Below are 20,013 nucleotides of genomic sequence, written 5' to 3'. Positions count from 1 at the left end.
GGATTTGTTACCAAGGCTATTGTCCCAGGATCATACCCTGACCCTTCCTCAAATAGAAACCACTCTTTTCTAAGTTTCAGGAGGAAACTGCAAAGAGGGGGAAAAAAAAAGTATCATTTGGAACCAACTAGACCCAAGATGGCAGAAGATCTGATTTCCAGTGGACCTTGCACCTCATGGTACACTCACTGTACTCCATTCGCATGCTAAATGACACACCCATCAGCAGCATGACAGCTGGTGACTGCCATGACAAAAACCAGAAAAGCCTGCACAAGGACTGGAAAGGAGAGCTGCGTCAGTTCCAGGTCCAAACCAGACCCCTGTTCTGGGATAACTCATGACTATTCTTCCCACACTTTCCAGTTCCCTCCCTTTCCCCTCAACCCTCCTATATACTTGGTGTCTCCTCCCAAGTTGGGTTGAGCAGTTGACTTGTGAACTAGGTTCCCCTGTCTCCATTCTCTGGCTGTTGAATAAAGCTTGTGCTCTTCCAGTCTCAGCGTGGGCTTCATTTTTGGCTGCATGATTCTGATGGGAAAAAGAACCTGCCTGGCTGACATAAGGAGTCTCGGCCTAGGCTAGGACCCCAGCGTGGGTTTGGTCGACCCATCTGGTAATAATCCCATGAAGTGTAGGGCTCCAGTTGTCAGAACAAATAAAAAGATACTCGGTTGAGTGACTCTATCACAATGCTGATGTGACACCATTCTTAAGAATATCCAATGAATATTTTATTGATCTTTTTCTCATGTGCACACACACATACAGTATTAGAGGTGATTCTGAAATGAAGGAAAAGGGAAAATTATAGTTCCATTTACCACAAATGCATGTCATCCAACCCAGTGGAAACCCATGTGCTCCAGAACCCACAGAAGGCATGAAACATTTCAGAGAGCGGCACTGTCAGCTCTGGTTATCAGTTTTTTGAATGGTGACCCTAATACGCTTTTCCAGTTCCAATAGGTTTTGGTAAAACTTTTCAGCAATGTCTTCATCTAGGTCCATCTGGAAAAGAAGCAAAGATAGGGATGAATTGAAAGGAAAAATGAAACAAACAGTGTTTGAATGTAAGAAGCCATTTAACGTATGTAAGAGAACCAGGGATGGGGAGAGTCAGGGGAGGGGCAGTTGGAAAGGGCTGTAGTGGCTGCCCTGTGGGGAAGCCTGAGGACAGAATCCTGAGGACACGCTAACTCTCAGTCCAGACTCCAGCATTCAACGCGTCTACCTACTTTTCCCTTAAATAGCAAGACTGGAAGAGCTGAGTTTTGCTGTTTCCCCTAACTCCTATGTACCTAGTAACAGAAGACACCAACCATCTGTGACAAAAGAAAGGACAAAAGAGAAAAATCAACAGTTTTTAAAAATTCCAACTGCTATCTACCTCCTAATATTCATCTTCTTTAGTAAAAGAGCCCTGATCTTAGCTGAGCTCACCAGCCTCCAGATGAAAAGATGACATTTCCAGCCTTCACTGAAGCTTGTGGGTGACTACGTTCTGGCCAATGAGACATAATTGGAAGTGTCGTGTGGCACCACGCAGGAGTATCCTCAGAAGGAGTGGGGCACCCCTTCCCCCCTTCCATATTGCTTCCTTGAGCTGTGAGGATGAGGGCCATGCCTTAAGGATGGTGGGTGGTAATAAAAGGAATCTGGGACCCTGACAATTTGCGAAGCTGCCAGACCAGCCCGAGGCTGCCTCTCTTCAACCTGCGTGTGAGAAATCTAAGCTTTTATCTTGTTTAATCCACTATTATCTTATTCTTCTGTTTTATGAAGAGAATCTCATTTTAACTGATACATTGAATGAAAATGAAAACTTCTCTCAGCCCCTATAAAGTGATATGTCTTTTCATATCAACACAGAGCATAAACCCCCAAAACAAAAGCTTTTCCTTTACAGAGCTAAAAAGCTAAACGCTAAAGAAAACTTTACAATTATTTTGGACATAACATTTATATTCATTCAATCATGTTAGAGGTTTTTTTCATATTTTAACTGGAAGAGGCATTAGAGATCTCTTTAGTCAACCCAACCTTTTAACAGAGCAGAAAACTGACTTCCCCAAGTTAATCAAAGGCTGAAACACTTTCTGCAATGTATTTCCATAGATGCTAATAAAATACTTCAGTTTATAAAATTAAACATTTTCTCGCCTTGTAAACAAATCATTCCTTTGAGACCAATAGATAGTAAGTTCAAACAAACTCTCAGGGCCTGAAAATAAGGTTATTAGTTTGTGAAAGAGTTCCCAAAGTGTGTTCTTTGGGATGTTGTTAAGTGTTATGTAAAACCCGAAGAGGAAAAAAAAAGCCATACAATCAAGAACAACTTGGAAACACCGGGATGAAATACATCATGCATATTTCTTAACCGTGTCAACTTCTCAAAGCCTTTACTGGGCTAATGTGCACTGTGCACATCTCTGAAAAAGGGGAATACAATTTTCTCAAACTTAGCTGCCTGACAAACTGCTTTTTGCAAATCTTCTCAAGGAACTAGCATCCCATGGAACATACTTTAGAAAACACCGGAGGGTCACAGTTTCATTTTTAGTAAGCACACACCACGCGAAGCAGAGAGCATGGTTCCCCTTAGACCTCAAGCTACTGACACAGACAGGATTACTGCCCATTACCTCGATGACTTTGCTGAGATAACATATTTGCTTCGATCTAAACCTTTCATGCCAATGCTTCCTCACAGTAAGCTAGGCAGTGAAAAATGACAGGCTGAAATAAACCTTCCTCATAACAAAAATGCAACAAAATTAATTCTTACAGGGTCAAAATAAACTTTCTCATTTTCTAATATGTGACTATGTTAAAGTTCTTTTTGGAGGATTACACAGAGTCTAAAAAACACAGCACTCATTTTGTTTTCCCCCAGATTCCATCCCCTGCCTCTTCAAAACACTAATCTATTAAAGCTTATCATCGTCACAAGCAGAACTGAACTCTCAAAGAGAAGCTAACTTCGCTCAGAAAGACATGTTTTATTTCATCCAACTTGCAACACATTCACTGAGCACCTGTCATGGGCAAGGCAACGTGATAGGAAAGGCGGTGCACTCCTCCTCCTCGCAGAGTTTAGACTCAGACAGGGGAGCCGATGGTGAATGAATTCTGTGCAGAAATGGCACAAGAGGTCAAAAAAGCCTAGCACAGAGGCATCTGATCTAATGCAAAAGGTCACAAGAGGCTGAGATCTTCAGGATAAAGAGGAGAAATCAATCAGTAGAAAGAAGAAGGGTGAGAGCAGTTTGGGTGGAGAGAAGGTATGGAGAGGCAGGAGAGGGCAGGCAGACGTGAAAACAGACCACTGCGATGCCAGCGAGCAGAGAGGGAAGACCCGGGGATGAGCAGCTGGGTGGCTGGTGGGGCTGGTCAGGAACCCAGGGACCTGTCCCTCAGCCTAGCTGCAAACCTCTTCAGCGAAACGGAGGAATCAGATTCACCTTTCTCGACGTCACATAATTGCTTCCAAAACCGTTGGTGGCGCTCAGATATTTCACCAGAGGATTGAGAGACTCAGGCTTTTGGTGGAAAAGCCAGACCTGGAAAGGAAGAGGGTGTCAGTGATTCTTCTCTTCTGCCCGGGGTGAGTGAGGCTGGAAGGGATTCACCATCTGCATTTCACGGAGCCCCCAGTTCTAAAACTGAATAACATCAGCTAATTGTGATGTCTTTACCAACCACTGCTGTAATTTGAAGGAAGAAAGCAGGGCAGCCTGCTTAAAATTAACAGTAGCCAATGAAAAATTGTTTAAAGCACCCCCCCACATTTTAGCTGTCTCTTCCTTAATCCTCAAATTAAAATCCATGGCATGTGAACTTGAGCTTACTCAGCATGGATACTCACCTCATGCTACAGTAAAGTGCAGGTCGCTGATGTAATATTTCATTTCATTAACAGATAAGCATGCACATGTACAACATTTCAGAAGACGTACATGGTACAAAGTAAGTCTTCCTCCCTCCCCAGTTCCCCAGCCACCTAGCTGTTCTCTCTGGAAGCAAGCACTCTCGCTGGTATTTTGTGTATTCTTCCAAAGAAAATCTATTTGCTTAAAAATATATCCATTTGTTTCTTCTATGCAAATAGAAGCAAAATGTACACACTATTTCACACTTTGCATTTTTTCACTTGAGCAGCAGGCCCTGGAGATATTTTCAAATCAGTATATCAGGAGTTGTTTCCTGCTTTTTCAAAGTGGCACAGCATTCACTTTCATGGAGGTACCAACATTTATATAATCAGTTTCCAACTGATGGACATAGAGGCTGTTCCCAGTCTTTGCTATTACAAACCTCACTGTGATGAATGATAAATATATCATTCCATGTAACTCTTGGTACATCTATAAGATAAAATCCCAAAGATGCAATTACTGGGTTAAGGGTATGTGTGTTTATTATTTTGAGCAATCTCGCCAGTCCTTGACAGAGGCTGTATCAACCTACTCCCCCCCAGCAAGGAGAAGACAGCTTATTTCCCTAGACCCCTGACAAAACAGTATATTGTCAAGCTTTCTAATCTTTGCTAATCAGAGTTGAAAAATAGTTTTTTATTATAATGTTAATTTGCATTTCTCTTAGTATGAGTAAGACTGGACATCTTTTCATACGATGAAAACAGTTTAAAAACTCTCTGTTCATGTCCTTTGCCCATTCTAACAAAGTAACAACCTGCTTCTCCCACAGTAACAGAGGAAAGAGAATCTTCACATAAGGAAATGGAGCTGGACTTGGTTGCCACTAATCTTGACTCGCAAAACACACCTTTTCCACGGGGAATCTCGCACTGACCGCCCAGCCACCCCCTTGCTTTGCCTGCCCCTGGCAGCCGTCCACTGCACTGCTCTCCTCTGGCTGCTGGTGTACCTCGCTCCTACAGAAGTGCTGTCCCCACAAGCATGGTGTCCGGCGCCATGAAAGATACTAACCCCTCAAAGTTCACTCCTAACACCTTAACCCTACACAGGACTCTGATTATTCACAGCTTGTTCCTTTTTCTGCTGAGATTGTTTCTAAACCATTGAACTGACAATTTACGTCTGCAAAGTGAATGCAAGATTTTGAAACTCTAGTAACATACCAGTGCTTCTGTTCCATTGTCTGGTGTCAAAGTGAAGGCGTTTGCAAAAAAGCGAAGCTGAGAAAGAGAAAACAACGGTCATTTTGTGGCAGTTTAGAGCAGAGTCACCAGAGCATTACTCATTTACATATTAAGACAGACAACCTGCATTTCTTACCATACAGCAGTTTTTTCCAGTTTCAAAAATTAAAGAAATCTAAAAAAATAAATGTCACTTAATCTCCATCACTTCAAGTCAACCACTTTTAACATGAAGGTGTATTTCCTTCTCATCTTTCTTCTATGCCTGCCATAATGGACGGGTATTTTTTCCCCGAGCTCTGCAAGGGAGGGTCATTTCCTAAAAGCAGCATTTTCTTATGTGTGCTGGAGGGACACTGGTCCTACAAGATGCTCAGAATACCAAACAAAACGAACAAGCAAAAACACAATTCTGTGATCATATGATGCACCATCATACCCTTCTTGGAAACATTTAATGCACACGAGTTTCCCAAAATTACATAATCATAGAACTCTTGGGACCTATGGTGCATGATCAAAGAGACATTTCCTTAAAGAAATGTGGACACTCATATGGTGTTGCAGTGGGAATATCAGGTAGTATGAAGCAAAGGTCACTTATTAAGAAACTTCAAAACCTTTGAGCGAAATGGAACTCTGCCACCTTCAGGTTTCTTAAATTTTTTAAAATCATTTCCCAACCCTTAAACACGTCTTTTGGGTGCCAACTAGAACAACTGAAGTCAACCAAGAAAAGAAGTACTCATCACTTACCAGCCATATGATTGGCATGATCAGTGTCCATATTAAGGGAGGTAGAATCCCATACGTTATGTTGGTTAGCATCGTACCTGGGCACACCACACTGGAATACAGACCCTGGGAGCACAGAGAGGGGTAGCAATCGATTTTAATTCAACATACATTGACTGAGTCCAGCTATATGCTAGTTAATTAAAAAAGATACACGAATGAGCCAGGGAGCCAGGGTATCAAGGATTTGTGCTCTAGGCTGTCCTCGAAGCTGGGTGGTCCCTTTCCATTTAAGAATCACGTACTGAGAACTCACCATGAGAGGCACTCAGGCTGCAAAAAACAGCAAGATGAAGTCTCTAGTTTCAAGAAACTTACAGCACAGAGAATAACCAGGCTTGAAGCTGGATGAGAAAAGTAGAACCTGGCTACCTGAGTTTTCCATGTTACTGGCTTAAATGAAGAGCAGTTGGCCAATCGTAATAAGCAGTGGAGATTAAAAAAAAAAAAAAAAAGACACACCCAGTACAGTCTTTGCCTTCACGAAATTTCTTATCTGGAAAATAACCTCAAGTGTGTCTCTGTTTCCCTGCAGGTACGTAAGATGCATCTCTCTAGCGTGAGGTGGGAGCTGCCAGATCAGAGAGGAGCGGAGGGCTGTGTGGTTCCACAAAGATCCCCTGCAACTGCTCTAAATCAGGTGCTTAGCCTAGGACTCTTCATTGTAGGAAGATCTGCTTGTAAAGAGAGCTCCAGTTAACACGGAGCACGTATGAATAACAGAAAGGGCCCTGGGCGGTCTCCAGTAATGCTCGGAGCACTGCGATTTATTTTACTAGCTTAACTGGTCTCATTTTTACTACATTTTACCTTATTTTGACATTGACTATTTTAACTCATATTTTTGTTGCTTTCAATCTTATTTTTTTTTTTCTTTTAAACGAAAAATAGAAAGTGCCAGTGTAACACGGACAGTTCGGTGCACAGAGAGCACCCCGAGCATCCGACGCTGGAAGCTCTTCATCCTTCACTCAGTGTCTCCGGGGCCTGGCGGTACCTGACGCAGACAGTCCAGCCCCCAAGAGTCCCCCTGATTCACCGACAGTCCTCTGAAAAGAGTCAGGAGCCCCAGAGATAAAAATAATTCTCCCCAAGAGAGTAACATATTTTGCCCCTAAGACAGACTAAGGAAAAGTTTTTTTCTGGGAACTAGCCCGGAACAGTTATAGCCTATTCAGCTCTAAATGATGGCGTCTGTGAACTAAAATCCAGGGTTTGCAACACATATGACTTTCTGACATTGAGCAACTAAAACAAGCAGGGAGGCTGTCTTATCCAGGATTACAGCCCTTCCACAGATGTAATCATATGCAATGAGTGTGAGCGCTGTAAGTATTTCCGTAAGATTTGTGTGAGGGGTCATTCATGGATGATGGTTAAACTCTATCAGGTAGCCGATGTGGACCAGACTACCTTTCTAGTAAACAAGGCTTCAAAGGGATGTAGTTCTTTCTTATCTACTTCTCTCTTCAAGGAGGAAAAATCATGGGCTCCAAAGCCAATCACACAGATTTTTGGAGGCAGCAGCATTCACTAAATCTCCCTTTTTTGTAAAAGGTAAAATCCCAAAACTTACTTGACAATTGAGACAAGTAAAATCCCAGAGCTTTATTTATATGAAAAAAGAAGCTCATGCACTCTGACCTTACCCCTAACAGGAAGTTTCCAGAGGACAAGCAGTTGTGTTAAGTTTTTAAACATCTCAAGAAACCTCAGACGGAAACTCACAATTGGACCAACACACTGAGCTCAAGTAATAATAATGACAACAACAAACAATGGCCAACACACAAACACACATAAGCACATGCACACACATGCACAGACCATATGCCCACAGACACCTACACCCATGCACACATACCACGTATTCAATCACATTCATGCACATGTACACACACCCACCAAACCCACACATGTGCATGTGGAAATGCACACCCACACATATGCACATACATAGCACACCCCCCACCCATCTGCACCCACAGGTGTGCACACACACGCACACACACACACTTGCACATTCTGAGCACGAAGCACTGCTGGGACCACCACATACCAGTCCCCTCAAGCATCCCTTCCAACAAATCTACGAGGCAGGCACGATCATCATCCCTGTTTTTCAGAGGAGGAAACTGAAGCACAGGGAAATTAAATAACTTGTCCAAGCTTACAAAGCTGGAGGCAGGGCTGGGATTCTAGAGAATATGCTCTCAGAGTCTACTTTTACCCCACCCTCTTCACTAAGAGGCATGATTCTAAGAGTCAGATCTCAGAACCAGAATTCCATCTGATAAAGGTCCCCATTCCAGAATAAACTAGGTCGAGACCATTACATAAGATTTAGATTGCTGTAGCTAATGCACGATCAAAGAAGGTCCCTTAAGGGCAGATAGCTTCTTCATGGTCTTTTTACTTTTCCTTCCTCCTCGATTCTACGCCTGGCCCAATTCCCTAAACATGGTAAGTCTTTCGTAAATATTAGCAGAATTAAATTTCCCCAAGGTTCTACCCTCAAACAACACAGGCAAAGCAAACAAAGGAAAATGCCCATGGGAAAGACTGGAGATTTCCAGTTAAGATTTTAGACCCAGGGCAAGAGAGACCTACAAAGAAGCAGTTAAGTTCCAGACCACAGAGGCCACAAGGAGCCAGCATGACCGACAAGGGCTGCTTTCTCCGAAGGAACACCCTCTAAACCCGGGGTCCTCTCGGAGACAAAGCCCTGCAGTCTCACCAAAGACCACCACTGCCCAGAAGGCTTTCTAACTGCTGGTTGTGCTGTGACATCCAGTGTGACAGCATGGGGTAGTGGGACAAGTCCAAGCTATAAAGTCAGACAGCCTTGGGCTCAACTCTCCGCGCTACTGTTTATGGGTGTTGTGTAACTTCTGGGTAAATGACTTACTGGTCCCAGACTTTAGTGTCCTCATGTGAAAATGGGAATACTGAGACCAACTTCACTGTGATGGGAAAGGTGTCACATGACACACACAGATGAAAAGTACAGCACCTAAAACATAGCAAGTCACTATGTTTTAATTAACATAGTGGCTTAACAGTGGCTGTTGGGACTGTTGGTAGTGTTAACCTAAATTATAGCTCTTGGAGAGCTACAGAATAGGGAATGAACCCCCCATATACTTTTTTTTAATTGAAGTACAGTCAGTTACAATGTGTCCATTTCTGGTGTACAGCACAACATCCCAGTCATGCATATACATACATGTATTTGTTTTCATATTCTTTTTCATTAAAGGTTATTACAAGACATTGAATATAGTTCCTTGTGCTATACAGAAGAAAATTTTTTTAATCTATTTTTATTTATAGTGGCTAACATTTGCAAATCTCAAACTCCCAAATTTATCCCTTCCCCATCCCCTTTCTCCTGGAAAAGAGGACATCAAAATCATTAAAGGTGGGAGAGGGGAGCAAGAAAATATAGTTTTTTTTCCCTTTTTTCATTCTTTTTGGGATGTTTTTGAGCTTATATGACTATCAGTTTAAAGCAAACAGATGTAGTAATGGGTTAATATACTTGAAAAACAGGGTGACCACAAATCAAAACACAAAACAGAGCCACAAAAACAAAAAAGAAACCAAGATAATACAAAAGAAAATGATCAAACCACAAAAAGAAAAAGAAAGGAACAAAGAGGAAATACCAAATCAACTGGAAAACTAAGTTCAAAATAGCAATAAAACTACACATCTTTCAATAATTATTGTAAATGTCAAAGGACTAAATGCCATATACCTTTCAAATGTCAGGAGCGAATTATCTCTGCCCTAAAACTTTCATTTGCAACAACTATCAATCTTAGTCATGTCTTATCTTGTCCTCACAGCAATACTGCTCAAGACACAATATGCCACCTTCTAAATTGCAACAGCTATTAGAAAGCCGGCCATCTTACTAGGAAGTCAACTGTGGTAGTGAAACCCTTGCCCTGCCATTCCTACATCCCTGAGCCAGGCCTCACCTGCTGGTTGAATTTCCTGTTCAAAGCCACGCTCAGAAGGTCAATAGCATATTTGGAAGAGCTGTAGGGCTCCTGGCCCCTGCTGTGCTGGATGTCTTCAAGGCTGAAATTCGACTTCTTCGCATTGCGAGATGAGGTCCAGATGAGCCGAGATGGACGGTCACTGTGACACAGGAGAGATTCCAGCTCCTGAAGCTGAATGAGGGGAAAAAAGAAACAGAAATGTACCCAATTATACCAGGGGCATAAAGATAACCATTTTGAAACCACTATGAATGTACACTATGAGTGTGCCATTGTTAAGAGTGGGACATGACAGATACGCTAGAGAAGGAGGCTAGACTGACCCACACGATGATGGGTTAGAGTTAGACACATTTACCTTAATAGAGACACAGGTGGTTACACATAAAATATTTATAGATATTTATGCATAAATAGGTCAGTGTGCACATGTGAGTGTCCTTGCTCTGTTAGCTGAGAGGGCCTAGAAGCAAATGCTATCTCAACAGCACTGTGCACCCAGATCTCAGTTTCTAATACCCTTCTCCAATAAAATGAAACAGAGAAATGGCTGCATCTGAGACTGGGGCAGGAAATACACAAATGAGCCTGAAACACCTTGGGCTGCCAGAAAGGACATGATCAAAACAAAACAGAAAGTCATACTGAGGAGGGTATGTCAGAAATATACAGGTGCCAACTGCAAGAGATCCCACTGGCCCAACCTAAAATAACTTGAGCAAGAAAATAAAGTAGTATTTATAGTTCAAAGTAGAAAAAACATATCCATGAGTCCATACAGATATAACAAACTATTTTTTTCAGCTATATTGAGGTATAATTGACCAATACATAAATGATTGAGCAATGAATTCAATGCAGAAGAGACAAATCTCCCTTGCAGAAGAATTCCAAATAATTTATGTAGCTACTCCACCCTTAAGGAGGTCAAGCACAACCCCTGAGATGTGGGCTACACATAGTAACTGTCTTCCAAAGAGTACAGAATGTAAAGGGGGAATGAAAACCTTAACAATGGAAAAGACCTGACAAATGCTACCTCGAGTCAGGGGAGCAAAGATAGCACCAACACTGGTAAGTCCTACTGATGGTGTACACTCTTGACACGATGTGTTGAGAATGGAACTTGACCTCTGTGATCTTCCTCCCCAAAACACAGCTCTAACTCAACTCTAACCATGAGAAAAACAGACCAAGCCCAATCAAGGGGCCGTCTACAAAATACCTGAGCAGTCATCCCAAAACTGTCAAGGTCACCAAAAACAAGGCAAGTGTGAGAAACTATCACAACCGAGAAGAGCCTGAAGAAATCTGACTGCTGACTGTAAGGTGGTTCCCTAGATGGGATGCTGGAACTGAAAAAGGACGTTAGAAAAACTGAAGAAATGTGAATAAAGTATGGGCTTTCGTCAATAGTAAAGTCTCAGCTCTTTCATATCTGGAGATATAACCAAGAATTAAAACCTAAAGCAAACACACATGAGTTCCTGATCACCCTAACAATCTAGATGTGGACATAACCACTGTGACCTAGTTTGATTTATAGTCGGTTATTGGTAAGGTGATGCTGAGTGCGCTAATGTTTGGAAGGCATAAAACAAATCTAATTGTAATTGGGAGATAGTGCATGATCCAACAAAAAAATAGAGCAAATGTTTAATTTAAAAAAAGATAGTAATGTATCAATATGGTGGTGGGTCCATTTAGATAATGCATTTACACCTGGACCTAGAATCTAAGTCTGTTTTCCATAAAAAGTGGGTAAGATTCCGAAAACTTAATTTGAAGACAGTGGAAGGCATCATAAGGCTTCCTATTACTTTATGTGATAAATCAGTCCCCAAATCCCTGCTGACATGCCTCCCTACAGAAGGATACACAAGGGCCAGTCACGTCACCAGGAGACCTGTGATAGCCGTGCCTACAGCCTCAGCTCCCCTCTGCCATTCCCCCAACCCAGTTTACCCAACTATATTTTCTTAACAACTACAATCTGTCAGTAGTAACAATTAACTTCTCCTTGATCATTGCTAATTAATTTAATAATTCAAAAAGAGGGCAAAGAAAGAGGAGAGTATTATAAAAAGATAAAGGAAATATTAGATAATAGATCTCTGCAGAGTTATAAAACATGACTAGGTAAGAATTCAATCCCATCCTGACTATATTTTAACTGACTTTTGTCAATGAAAAGGTAATACCACATTTTTTTTAAGTGCTAAAGGATATAAAATAAAACACAAATCTCCCACTCGTCCTTGACATCCTAGCACCCCAGTTCATCAAAGGCAACCACTGTTCCCAATTTCATTTGTATCATTCTAGAAATAGTATATACATGTATGTGCAAAATGTAAAGATATGTATTTTTCTGTTTGTTTATACAAATGAGATCACACTATACATATTACAACCTGCTATTTCTTCAACAATAAATAGTGGAGGCTGTCCCATGTAGATGCAAAATATTTACCTCATTTATTTTAATGGTTTCACAATATTTCAGTGTTTATGTATATCTTAAATTACTGTAAATATAGGCTAGTCCTCAAGGAGATCCAATTTTGAGGGAAAGTAGGCTTAAGGGGAGAAAAAGTGATTGTGAATATGAAAGTGTCAGAGATACAGGTTTTCTGCCCACAAACCCAGCATCAGAAGGAGTTCGTCCCACATCAAGGAATTATAAGCAACTGGCAGCAGAGTTGGGCATTACTTAATCTAGAAGTTAAAGCTGTGCTATGAGATTAAACCTGAGGCAAGAGCACAGAACCACCCAGACAATCTGCCCATCCCTGGCTCAGCTTTCTAGGTATGTCTGGAATTGCAACACCCAAGTCTGGATGCTTAAAAAAATCACAAATCAAGATAATAAAAGATTAACTATGAAGTATTGTTTATTCATGGCTTGCCTATGACCCCATCCTATCTGACGCCAAGCCCAGTTTCAGAGACTACTGAGAACAGGACTGGGGCACTTTCGCAATTCTGGACCTTGTTTCTGAAGCTGCTTGTGTGTCTATTTCTTAATTTCTCTCCATTCTCTAAAGTTGATGTCAAAAGAAAAAAGTGTATTCATAGGCTGCTTTAGGGAAGCAATGTTTTCAAAGAGTACTGCGATCATTCTATTGAAACACTCAAAGATTTAATGCTAGCCATAAACTAATGAGTGTAACGAAATAGCACAGTGATGTATCTGTGCAAGGGTTTAGGATCATAGCTCTCAGTGTTGACTTATTAACCCCAAAGCCCTCTTACCAGGATAAAGTGGCCAAAGACATTGGTTTCAAACACCTCCTGGAGCCCATCGGCAGTGATCTTATCATTCTGGGTCAGCAGTCCTTCTGCTGTGGAGAACATATGAATCACCTTTCTGAAACAGAAGACAATTGCATGACTTTTTAAAGCTTCTTTAACTGAAGATACGAAAGAAACACCCCTTCCTGCTCTCCCCCACCCCCAAACTACATTTTTTCTTGACTCTGTAATAACAGGAATAAAAATACTTACTTCTCAGACTGGGCTATTGTGCGTATTGAGTAGAATTTTAAAATGCTGCCTTACCCCCAATTCACAGAAGGACTCACATACTTACAGCTCATACCACCAATAGGAACTTCAGCCTCTCCAAAACCTGCCAAAAACTCCCTTCACCTCTTTCCAAATCAGGTTACAAGTAAACTTCCCTGGGGGATTAATGGCTATGCCAAGAAGAAAAAGTCTTCCCTGGCACAAATGGATGTTTAACTGCTGAACAAAGTTAAACAGGGCTGTTTTATTATTGAGAATTCTTGAGGCATTGAACATACTAATATGGTGGTTTGTTGCAAGATCAATGTAGCAGGTCAAGAGTAGTGTGAGAGTTTGTGTGTGGAAGTGTGTGTGTTTAAGGGCAGAGAGGTAAAACAGAAGTAGCAGTCTAGGAAGAAGCAAGCAGTAAAAGAATATCTATTTACGAATATGTATACTGGGTCATAAAATAAGATGTTTCCTTACTGTAGGTTGCGGTTAAACATCTTTGGAAGCCACTATACCAATGCGTATGGAGAATGTCCCAGGAAGGTATTTAGTTCTGTGCGTTTTCCCAGCCCACTGGTGAAAACACCTGGCAAACAGCAGGGAATTGCTTCTAAAGTCACCTTCCTGGGTACGAGAGTCTCACCGACGACTCTGCCTAGTTCTGAAATGCTCTTGCTAATCGGCACATTCAGACAGCCCCTTGGCATGTGCTGGGGCCCAGGACACCATGAGACCCAGCGCATGCGGCACAAAAGATGAATGCTTTTGTTTCATCTCGTGGCTGCAACACTTCCTTCCTGTCTTCAGTTTTCTCAACACCTCTTCATCCCCTCTGCTTAACATACTGGGGGCAGAACAAGGCAGAAAAATAAACACCTTTCTTCCAATCAGTCCATCTTCAAGATGGAAATTACCTTGAAAAGAGGCCACGGAAAAGTGCTTTGATGTTTAGGCGTGGGTTGGGCATGATCCCAGCATTTAGATATACATAGTCTAATCTCTGAAACCTGTAAGGAAAAACCAATAAAAGACTGTTAGTTATCTCTGAAGTGACTAGGATGAAGAAGGCCTATGCAGGACAGAAAGTACTTTCTGAACCAAAAAGCTGGCCACAGCACGTGAAAGCATCAGTGTTACCTTCTCAACAGTTCTTCTTTAGCCGTGGTAAACATTTGAATATTCTTTCTTGGATGGTGGCTTCAAACAGAATCTGGAGAGCTATAAAGGGCTTTGAAGTCAAATCCTCTCTGATCAACTCCTTCCAGCTTAGTCCTCCCAAGAAGGCACTGTGGTAACTTTCTGTCCACTGAACCCACTCTCCTGGTCTTAGAAAGTTTTGGGGTTTTTTTTGTTTTGTTTTTAGATTCCCACCTTCCCTCAGTGACAAGCAAAATTTATATAATATTGATATTCACCTTATCTAACCCATGAATGCTAGAATCTGAATGCCAAGATATCTTTTAAATTTTTTTCCATGTGCTTTTATTTATTTATTTATTTAGGGGGGTAAGCAAAGTTTATTCTAGGAAATGTAACTCACTGAGAGATAAAACTGTTTTAAAATTTACATATATGTACTGTTCATTCTTTCTATGAGCAGTTTAGAGCTATAGCTTTTTACACTTACATGGTTAACAAAGGAATAAAGCCAACCACAAAATAAGAATCAACAGATATCTGCTAAAGCATCTGATCCATGCGGAAACCTTTCCTTGTTCATGGCCATGCTCTGTGTCCTAAAATGATGAAAGCTCACAAGAATACAACAAGTTTTAGAAGCTGAATAGGGATAAAATACTCGTGACAGGCTTGCTCCAGGAGATTTGCCATGGAGAGAACTGTGAAAACGCTGACTTGAGAAAGCTTTTTCACCTGCATAAGCCTTATGTAAGTGTATCCCTTTTGAACTGGGTTCAAGACAAGTAGTGCCTGCCTGCTCTTATAATACAGACACCATGAATATTCAAAACGTCTCCTAGAATTCTATACACCACACATCCCCATGTTCTCTGTATAGCCCAGGACAATACGGGCCACAGCTTCTAAAGCTGGCAGCTTAGAATCATAGTGGTTACCAATACAGATCACACAGACTTCTTGATCATCCTATAAGTAATCAACAACCACGTGACTAATTATAAACTGTCAGGTTATCCATGTAAGTGCCACAAAAACAGTGCAGGTCCACTGTTGTTAGTTGTTCCATTATCTAATCTGCAAACTTTTATCTAAGAATATTAACACCTTTGGCTGGGAATGGAGAGGAAATGTTTAGCAAACAGTGCAAATTGCAAATTGCAAATTTCCAAATTAAGGTCTGGTCGCAGTAAAATGGCATACTTACTGCTCTCAAAGCTTAAATGATTGACACAATTCCTCTATTCTGGATATAACAGAGCCACTATTTCTTATTCGTTTCCATCAGCACGTAGCTAATAGAAGGGAGGATCACAGGTGGAAAGACGAGTTGTCAGGAATGGTGCTGCTTTAGCCAATTGGAAAGGCTCCTTCTCAAGTTCTCTTCAGCTCTAACTTTAGGTCTATAATTGAAGGTATTTGGACCATTAAATGCAGAAGATCTTTCATATAAGCAAGAGATCTATCTGGGCACTGACACATATTCACAAATTTGTGAATATTACTACAACCACCATTTCCTAAATTTGAATAATACCACCATCTCAAAGAGAGCTGTTTTGAAGATTAAATAAATACATCAAAGCTGCACTTACATGCCGACAGGCAGCTGGAACAACTCATTATCTTAGTGCTCCCTTCTCCCCCACAGCCTCACTACCTTAAATTTTGGCTAAATTACTAAATATCTTGCTAAATACTAAATTACTAAAACTGTAATAACTAAGTATCTTGAAACTTTGAAGGCAATTGAGCATAGTCAATACTATGAATGATACCACTTTAAATCTCAAGAGGTAACTGCACTGAAATGGGCTATTATGAACTGAGGATAAAGGTTCTTTTATGGTAAATAAGGAAATATAATTAAATCTATACAAAACAGATGAGAGAGCCAACTGGCTGAGAAGGTTTGGGGAAAGCCTGCAAACATGACCTGAAACTCCTAACCTCTCTCCTGACTTGAAGGGTTTTAACCCAATAGGGACAATAACTACAGTTTCACAGATCTGGAGACAAGTTAGGGAAGAGTAAGAGATGTGGAACCTAGAAAAGCTGTTTTTAGGAAGATAACGTGGCAGAAAATTCTAGAAGCTCAGCAGTAAAGAGAGAAACCACATTTACAAAGGGCTAAGGGTGCAGGGAGACAAACGAATAAAGAAAACAAGTTTTGCTTTGTAGCATGTGCATCTGGACCAGGATACTGCCAATGGCTATCAATAAATACAAAAAATCCGCCAACTATTATTCTTCAGCCAATGCTTTTTCCAAGAAGGCCTTTCCCGTTTGTATTGAACTTCATTTTGTTGTCCAAGGAAATAAAGCAGTTCTTGCCTCTTAAGGGCCTCAACTACAAAAATTTAATTAATAACTTATTAATTAAATTATCAATTAAATTAATGATTCCAGATAGCGCTAGGGCTCAGCATGGACTAGTGCAGGGTTTCTGACTTTTTGATCATAAATTCCTCTTAGAATTAAAAAAAAAAACACCCTCTCTCTCCAGAAAAATGTATTGTGCACCTATATGTAATTTATTGTACACTTTCTGAGCAGTTATACATCCAAGGACTCTATTCCTCCATATACTAAATATTTATCAAATGATTATTACATGCCAATCACTGTCCAGGGATAAATAAATGTTTAGTGGCCTGGGGAATTTTCTTGTTAGTACTTGCCCTACCTACTTAATGAAGTTCTTACGTGAAGGAAAGATGCAAACAATACATTCAAACATCAAAGGAGTTACACTAACGGAAGGCGTCACAATTGACCACGTGTCAAAGGGAACTCAAATTAATCTTCATGGAACAGCCATGACTATGGCTGAGAATGAAAACGTGGTATTGAGACATAATGAGTTATTGCATACAGACTTCCTCAGTGTATCTTCTTAACACTTCACCTACTCCTTTTTAGATTTTCCTATCCCTTCTTATTTTATTAGCTCTTGTGTTGCACAAACACATGAGAGAAAACTTGTCAACAGGAGGCATACCTTTGCTTGAGCTCCTTGGAGGCCCGGAACACCGACGGCAGGCTGCTGACATCCACCTGCACGATGCTGACCTCAGTGGCGGGGTGGGAGGCCAGCAGAGCATCACGGACGGCCTCCGCTTTGCTTAGGTTCCTGCACGCCAAGCACAGGTGAAGCTCATCGTCTTCCTTCAGCAACCGCCTGCAGAGGGCTAGGCCAACGCCACTGGGAGGGCAATTCAGAGACAGAATATGCATTAACTGAGGTGGTGCCAAAGAGAGGCATTTCTCTCTGGTTCAGAAGTCTGATTTTGTCCACTTGAGTGCTAATCAGGAGCCCAGGTGGACAGAAAGGACTCAAAAAATTATGTAGAGAAGGGGGGAACCCCCCCCAACTCTAATCACTTGCTCAGGATGCTGACCAGCTTGTGTTTCTCTCATTCTGCAATAGCTTGATGATGCAAATAACTGGACTGCAAATGAAAGTTGTCCTTTAGCATTTCTTTTAAGACAGAGCTTATCCTACCAGTGGTTTTCATTCTACACTGATTATGACACTCATGAAAATGATTCAATACATCACCAGCAAACGTTGAAAAGATCATCTTATTAGTGGTTTCATGTGTGCATATTTTACTTTATCGTCTAGATTTCTCAAGGGCAAGGGCTCTAACTGGTATCAGTGCCACTATCAGAAGCACCAGAAATTCCTGATAAGAAATGGATGAATCTTTCAGGAAGCGGTATAAGTAACTGGCAGGAGGTACGAGTCCCTCTTAACTACTATGACTGAATAGCCAACAGGAAGAGAAAGAACTCAACATGATTAAGCAGAAGATAGGAAGAGGAAATATAGGATGGGTACCAGGATAAGAGAAGAAGGATGAATACATGTGTCAAGGACAAATGACAAGAAAAAGCATTGTGATGGGGACAGCAGTCAGATCAGGTTGGGTAATAGCAATGAATCCCTGGGAAAATGGGTTTTCTCCCAAGACTTAAACTGATTCCAGGCAGATTCAGAACCCCCAAAAGAGCCTAGCACCATCACTAACCTGTTGGCCCTGCTCACAGAACATCAAATATATTAGTTTCTTCATCCCCACTTGAGAATAGGCCTTTAATATAAATATACAATTGCACATATGACAATATATGTAAAAGAAACAAACACATAAAATCAATTCTGACTTGTTTAAGCAACTTCAACATAGATAGCACCATACCAGTTGTTAAAGTCACTCAGGAGAGGACACACTAAAATTCTGCCCATCACAGACACCTATCAGGTTTGGCTTAGTTAACATGGACAGGGCTAGATAACTGCAAAGTGAACTAATTTCAAATGCCGTTTAACATATCCTCAGTCTTAACCCACCCCCCACCCCCCATCTCCAAATGCAACAATTAGAAAAATGGTTTGGTTAAACCCTCCACACATTCTTCACGGAATTGCAAATGAGAAGTAAAACAGACAACAGAAGAGGCTGAATCCAAATGCGCAAGCCTGGAGTAATTAACCACTTGTAGTAATGGTTACTTGCACACCCTCCTTACAGTGCCTTAACAGGAAAAAGTCACTTTTCCCTGAGTTTCTGAAGAGTGTATACTAGGTGTCTAGCACTGTGTTACATGGAACGAGATTCTTCCCCCTCCCCGTTCTAATGCTCATGAAGGTTGAAATTTATCTGAGGGCGGAAGTCCCGCATTGATAAAATAGCTGGAGTAGAAGATATGGCCACGTGGTCACGACTAAACTGCCAGGCACTGACTGTGAAAAGTGACGAGACAGTCACGGAAGGGGCCGAGGTCTGCGTGGGAAGCGCCCTTTTCCTAGGTATGAGAGGTTCATCTGAGACCTCATCTCTTGGTGGCGCTCGAGTTTTTCTTTCCGTTGTCATGGTTAATTCAAAACACCAGTTACTGAGCACCTCAAGGGGCCGGCACGCCCCGTACCTCGCGCAGTGGGGAACCCAGGGAAGAGCGGAACGGGGTCTCGGCCCGAGTCCCCACGGAGGCAAGCTCAGGGACAGGTGGCGGGTCGTCCTGGCCCTTTACTTGCTGCTCCCTCGGATCCCCCGGCCCTGGGACGGCGAAGGAGGCCTCACCTGCTAGCCCCGGTGATCAAAACCACTTTCCGCATCGTCGTGCACTCAGAAGCCACGCACACGGGCACCTGGCACAGCGGCTCCGAGGGACTTTGACAGGTGACCTCGCCCCGGCCACGCCCACGCCCCTCAGCCCGTCAATCAGGGTCCGGCGAGGCCCCACCGCCCCTTGCGTCATCGATTCCCCCTGGGCCCCTCCTCCAACGCAGCCAACGGTCCCAGGAGCAGGGGGCGGAGATGGAGTGAGATAGGCCGAGGGGCGGAGCCGCGTGTCGCACAAGGCCCGAGCCAATCCGGGCTCTCCCGCCCCTGGGCGGTGCAGGTGTCCCGCCCACGCCCCGCC

The 20,013-nt window shown here is 42.0% G+C and overlaps 1 protein-coding gene across 1 annotated transcript; it reads right to left on the bottom strand.

The window, feature by feature from the left end:
• Window positions 1–709: 709 nt before the first annotated feature.
• HSD17B7 (hydroxysteroid 17-beta dehydrogenase 7) lies at window positions 710–19,918 on the bottom strand. Its single transcript, XM_010953784.3, has 9 exons — window positions 19,671–19,918; window positions 17,585–17,788; window positions 14,361–14,453; window positions 13,186–13,300; window positions 9,907–10,101; window positions 5,882–5,986; window positions 5,105–5,161; window positions 3,465–3,563; window positions 710–1,011 (listed from the first exon to the last, which is right to left on the bottom strand). The coding sequence occupies exons 1-9, from the start codon at window positions 19,703–19,705 to the stop codon at window positions 910–912; spliced, it is 1,005 nt and encodes a 334-aa protein (XP_010952086.1). The 5' UTR covers window positions 19,706–19,918; the 3' UTR covers window positions 710–909.
• Window positions 19,919–20,013: the final 95 nt, after the last annotated feature.

Source organism: Camelus bactrianus, chromosome 21, assembly GCF_048773025.1.
Source record: "Camelus bactrianus isolate YW-2024 breed Bactrian camel chromosome 21, ASM4877302v1, whole genome shotgun sequence".
NCBI lineage: Eukaryota > Metazoa > Chordata > Mammalia > Artiodactyla > Camelidae > Camelus > Camelus bactrianus.
Note: the sequence above shows the minus strand (reverse complement) of the source record. Positions and strands in the feature narration are given on the sequence as shown.

What these genes read in the sequence shown, in the direction of transcription:
- HSD17B7 (XM_010953784.3), bottom strand. Translation starts at nt 19,705, where the DNA reads ATGCGGAAAGTGGTTTTGATCACCGGGGCTAGCAG. An exon ending in TCCAAGGAGCTCAAGCAAAG is followed by an intron (nt 14,454 to 17,584) that starts GTATGCCTCCTG and finishes TTTTCCTTACAG; the next exon opens with GTTTCAGAGATTAGACTATG. An exon ending in ACAATGGAACAGAAGCACTG is followed by an intron (nt 3,564 to 5,104) that starts GTATGTTACTAG and finishes CTTCCTTTCCAG; the next exon opens with GTCTGGCTTTTCCACCAAAA.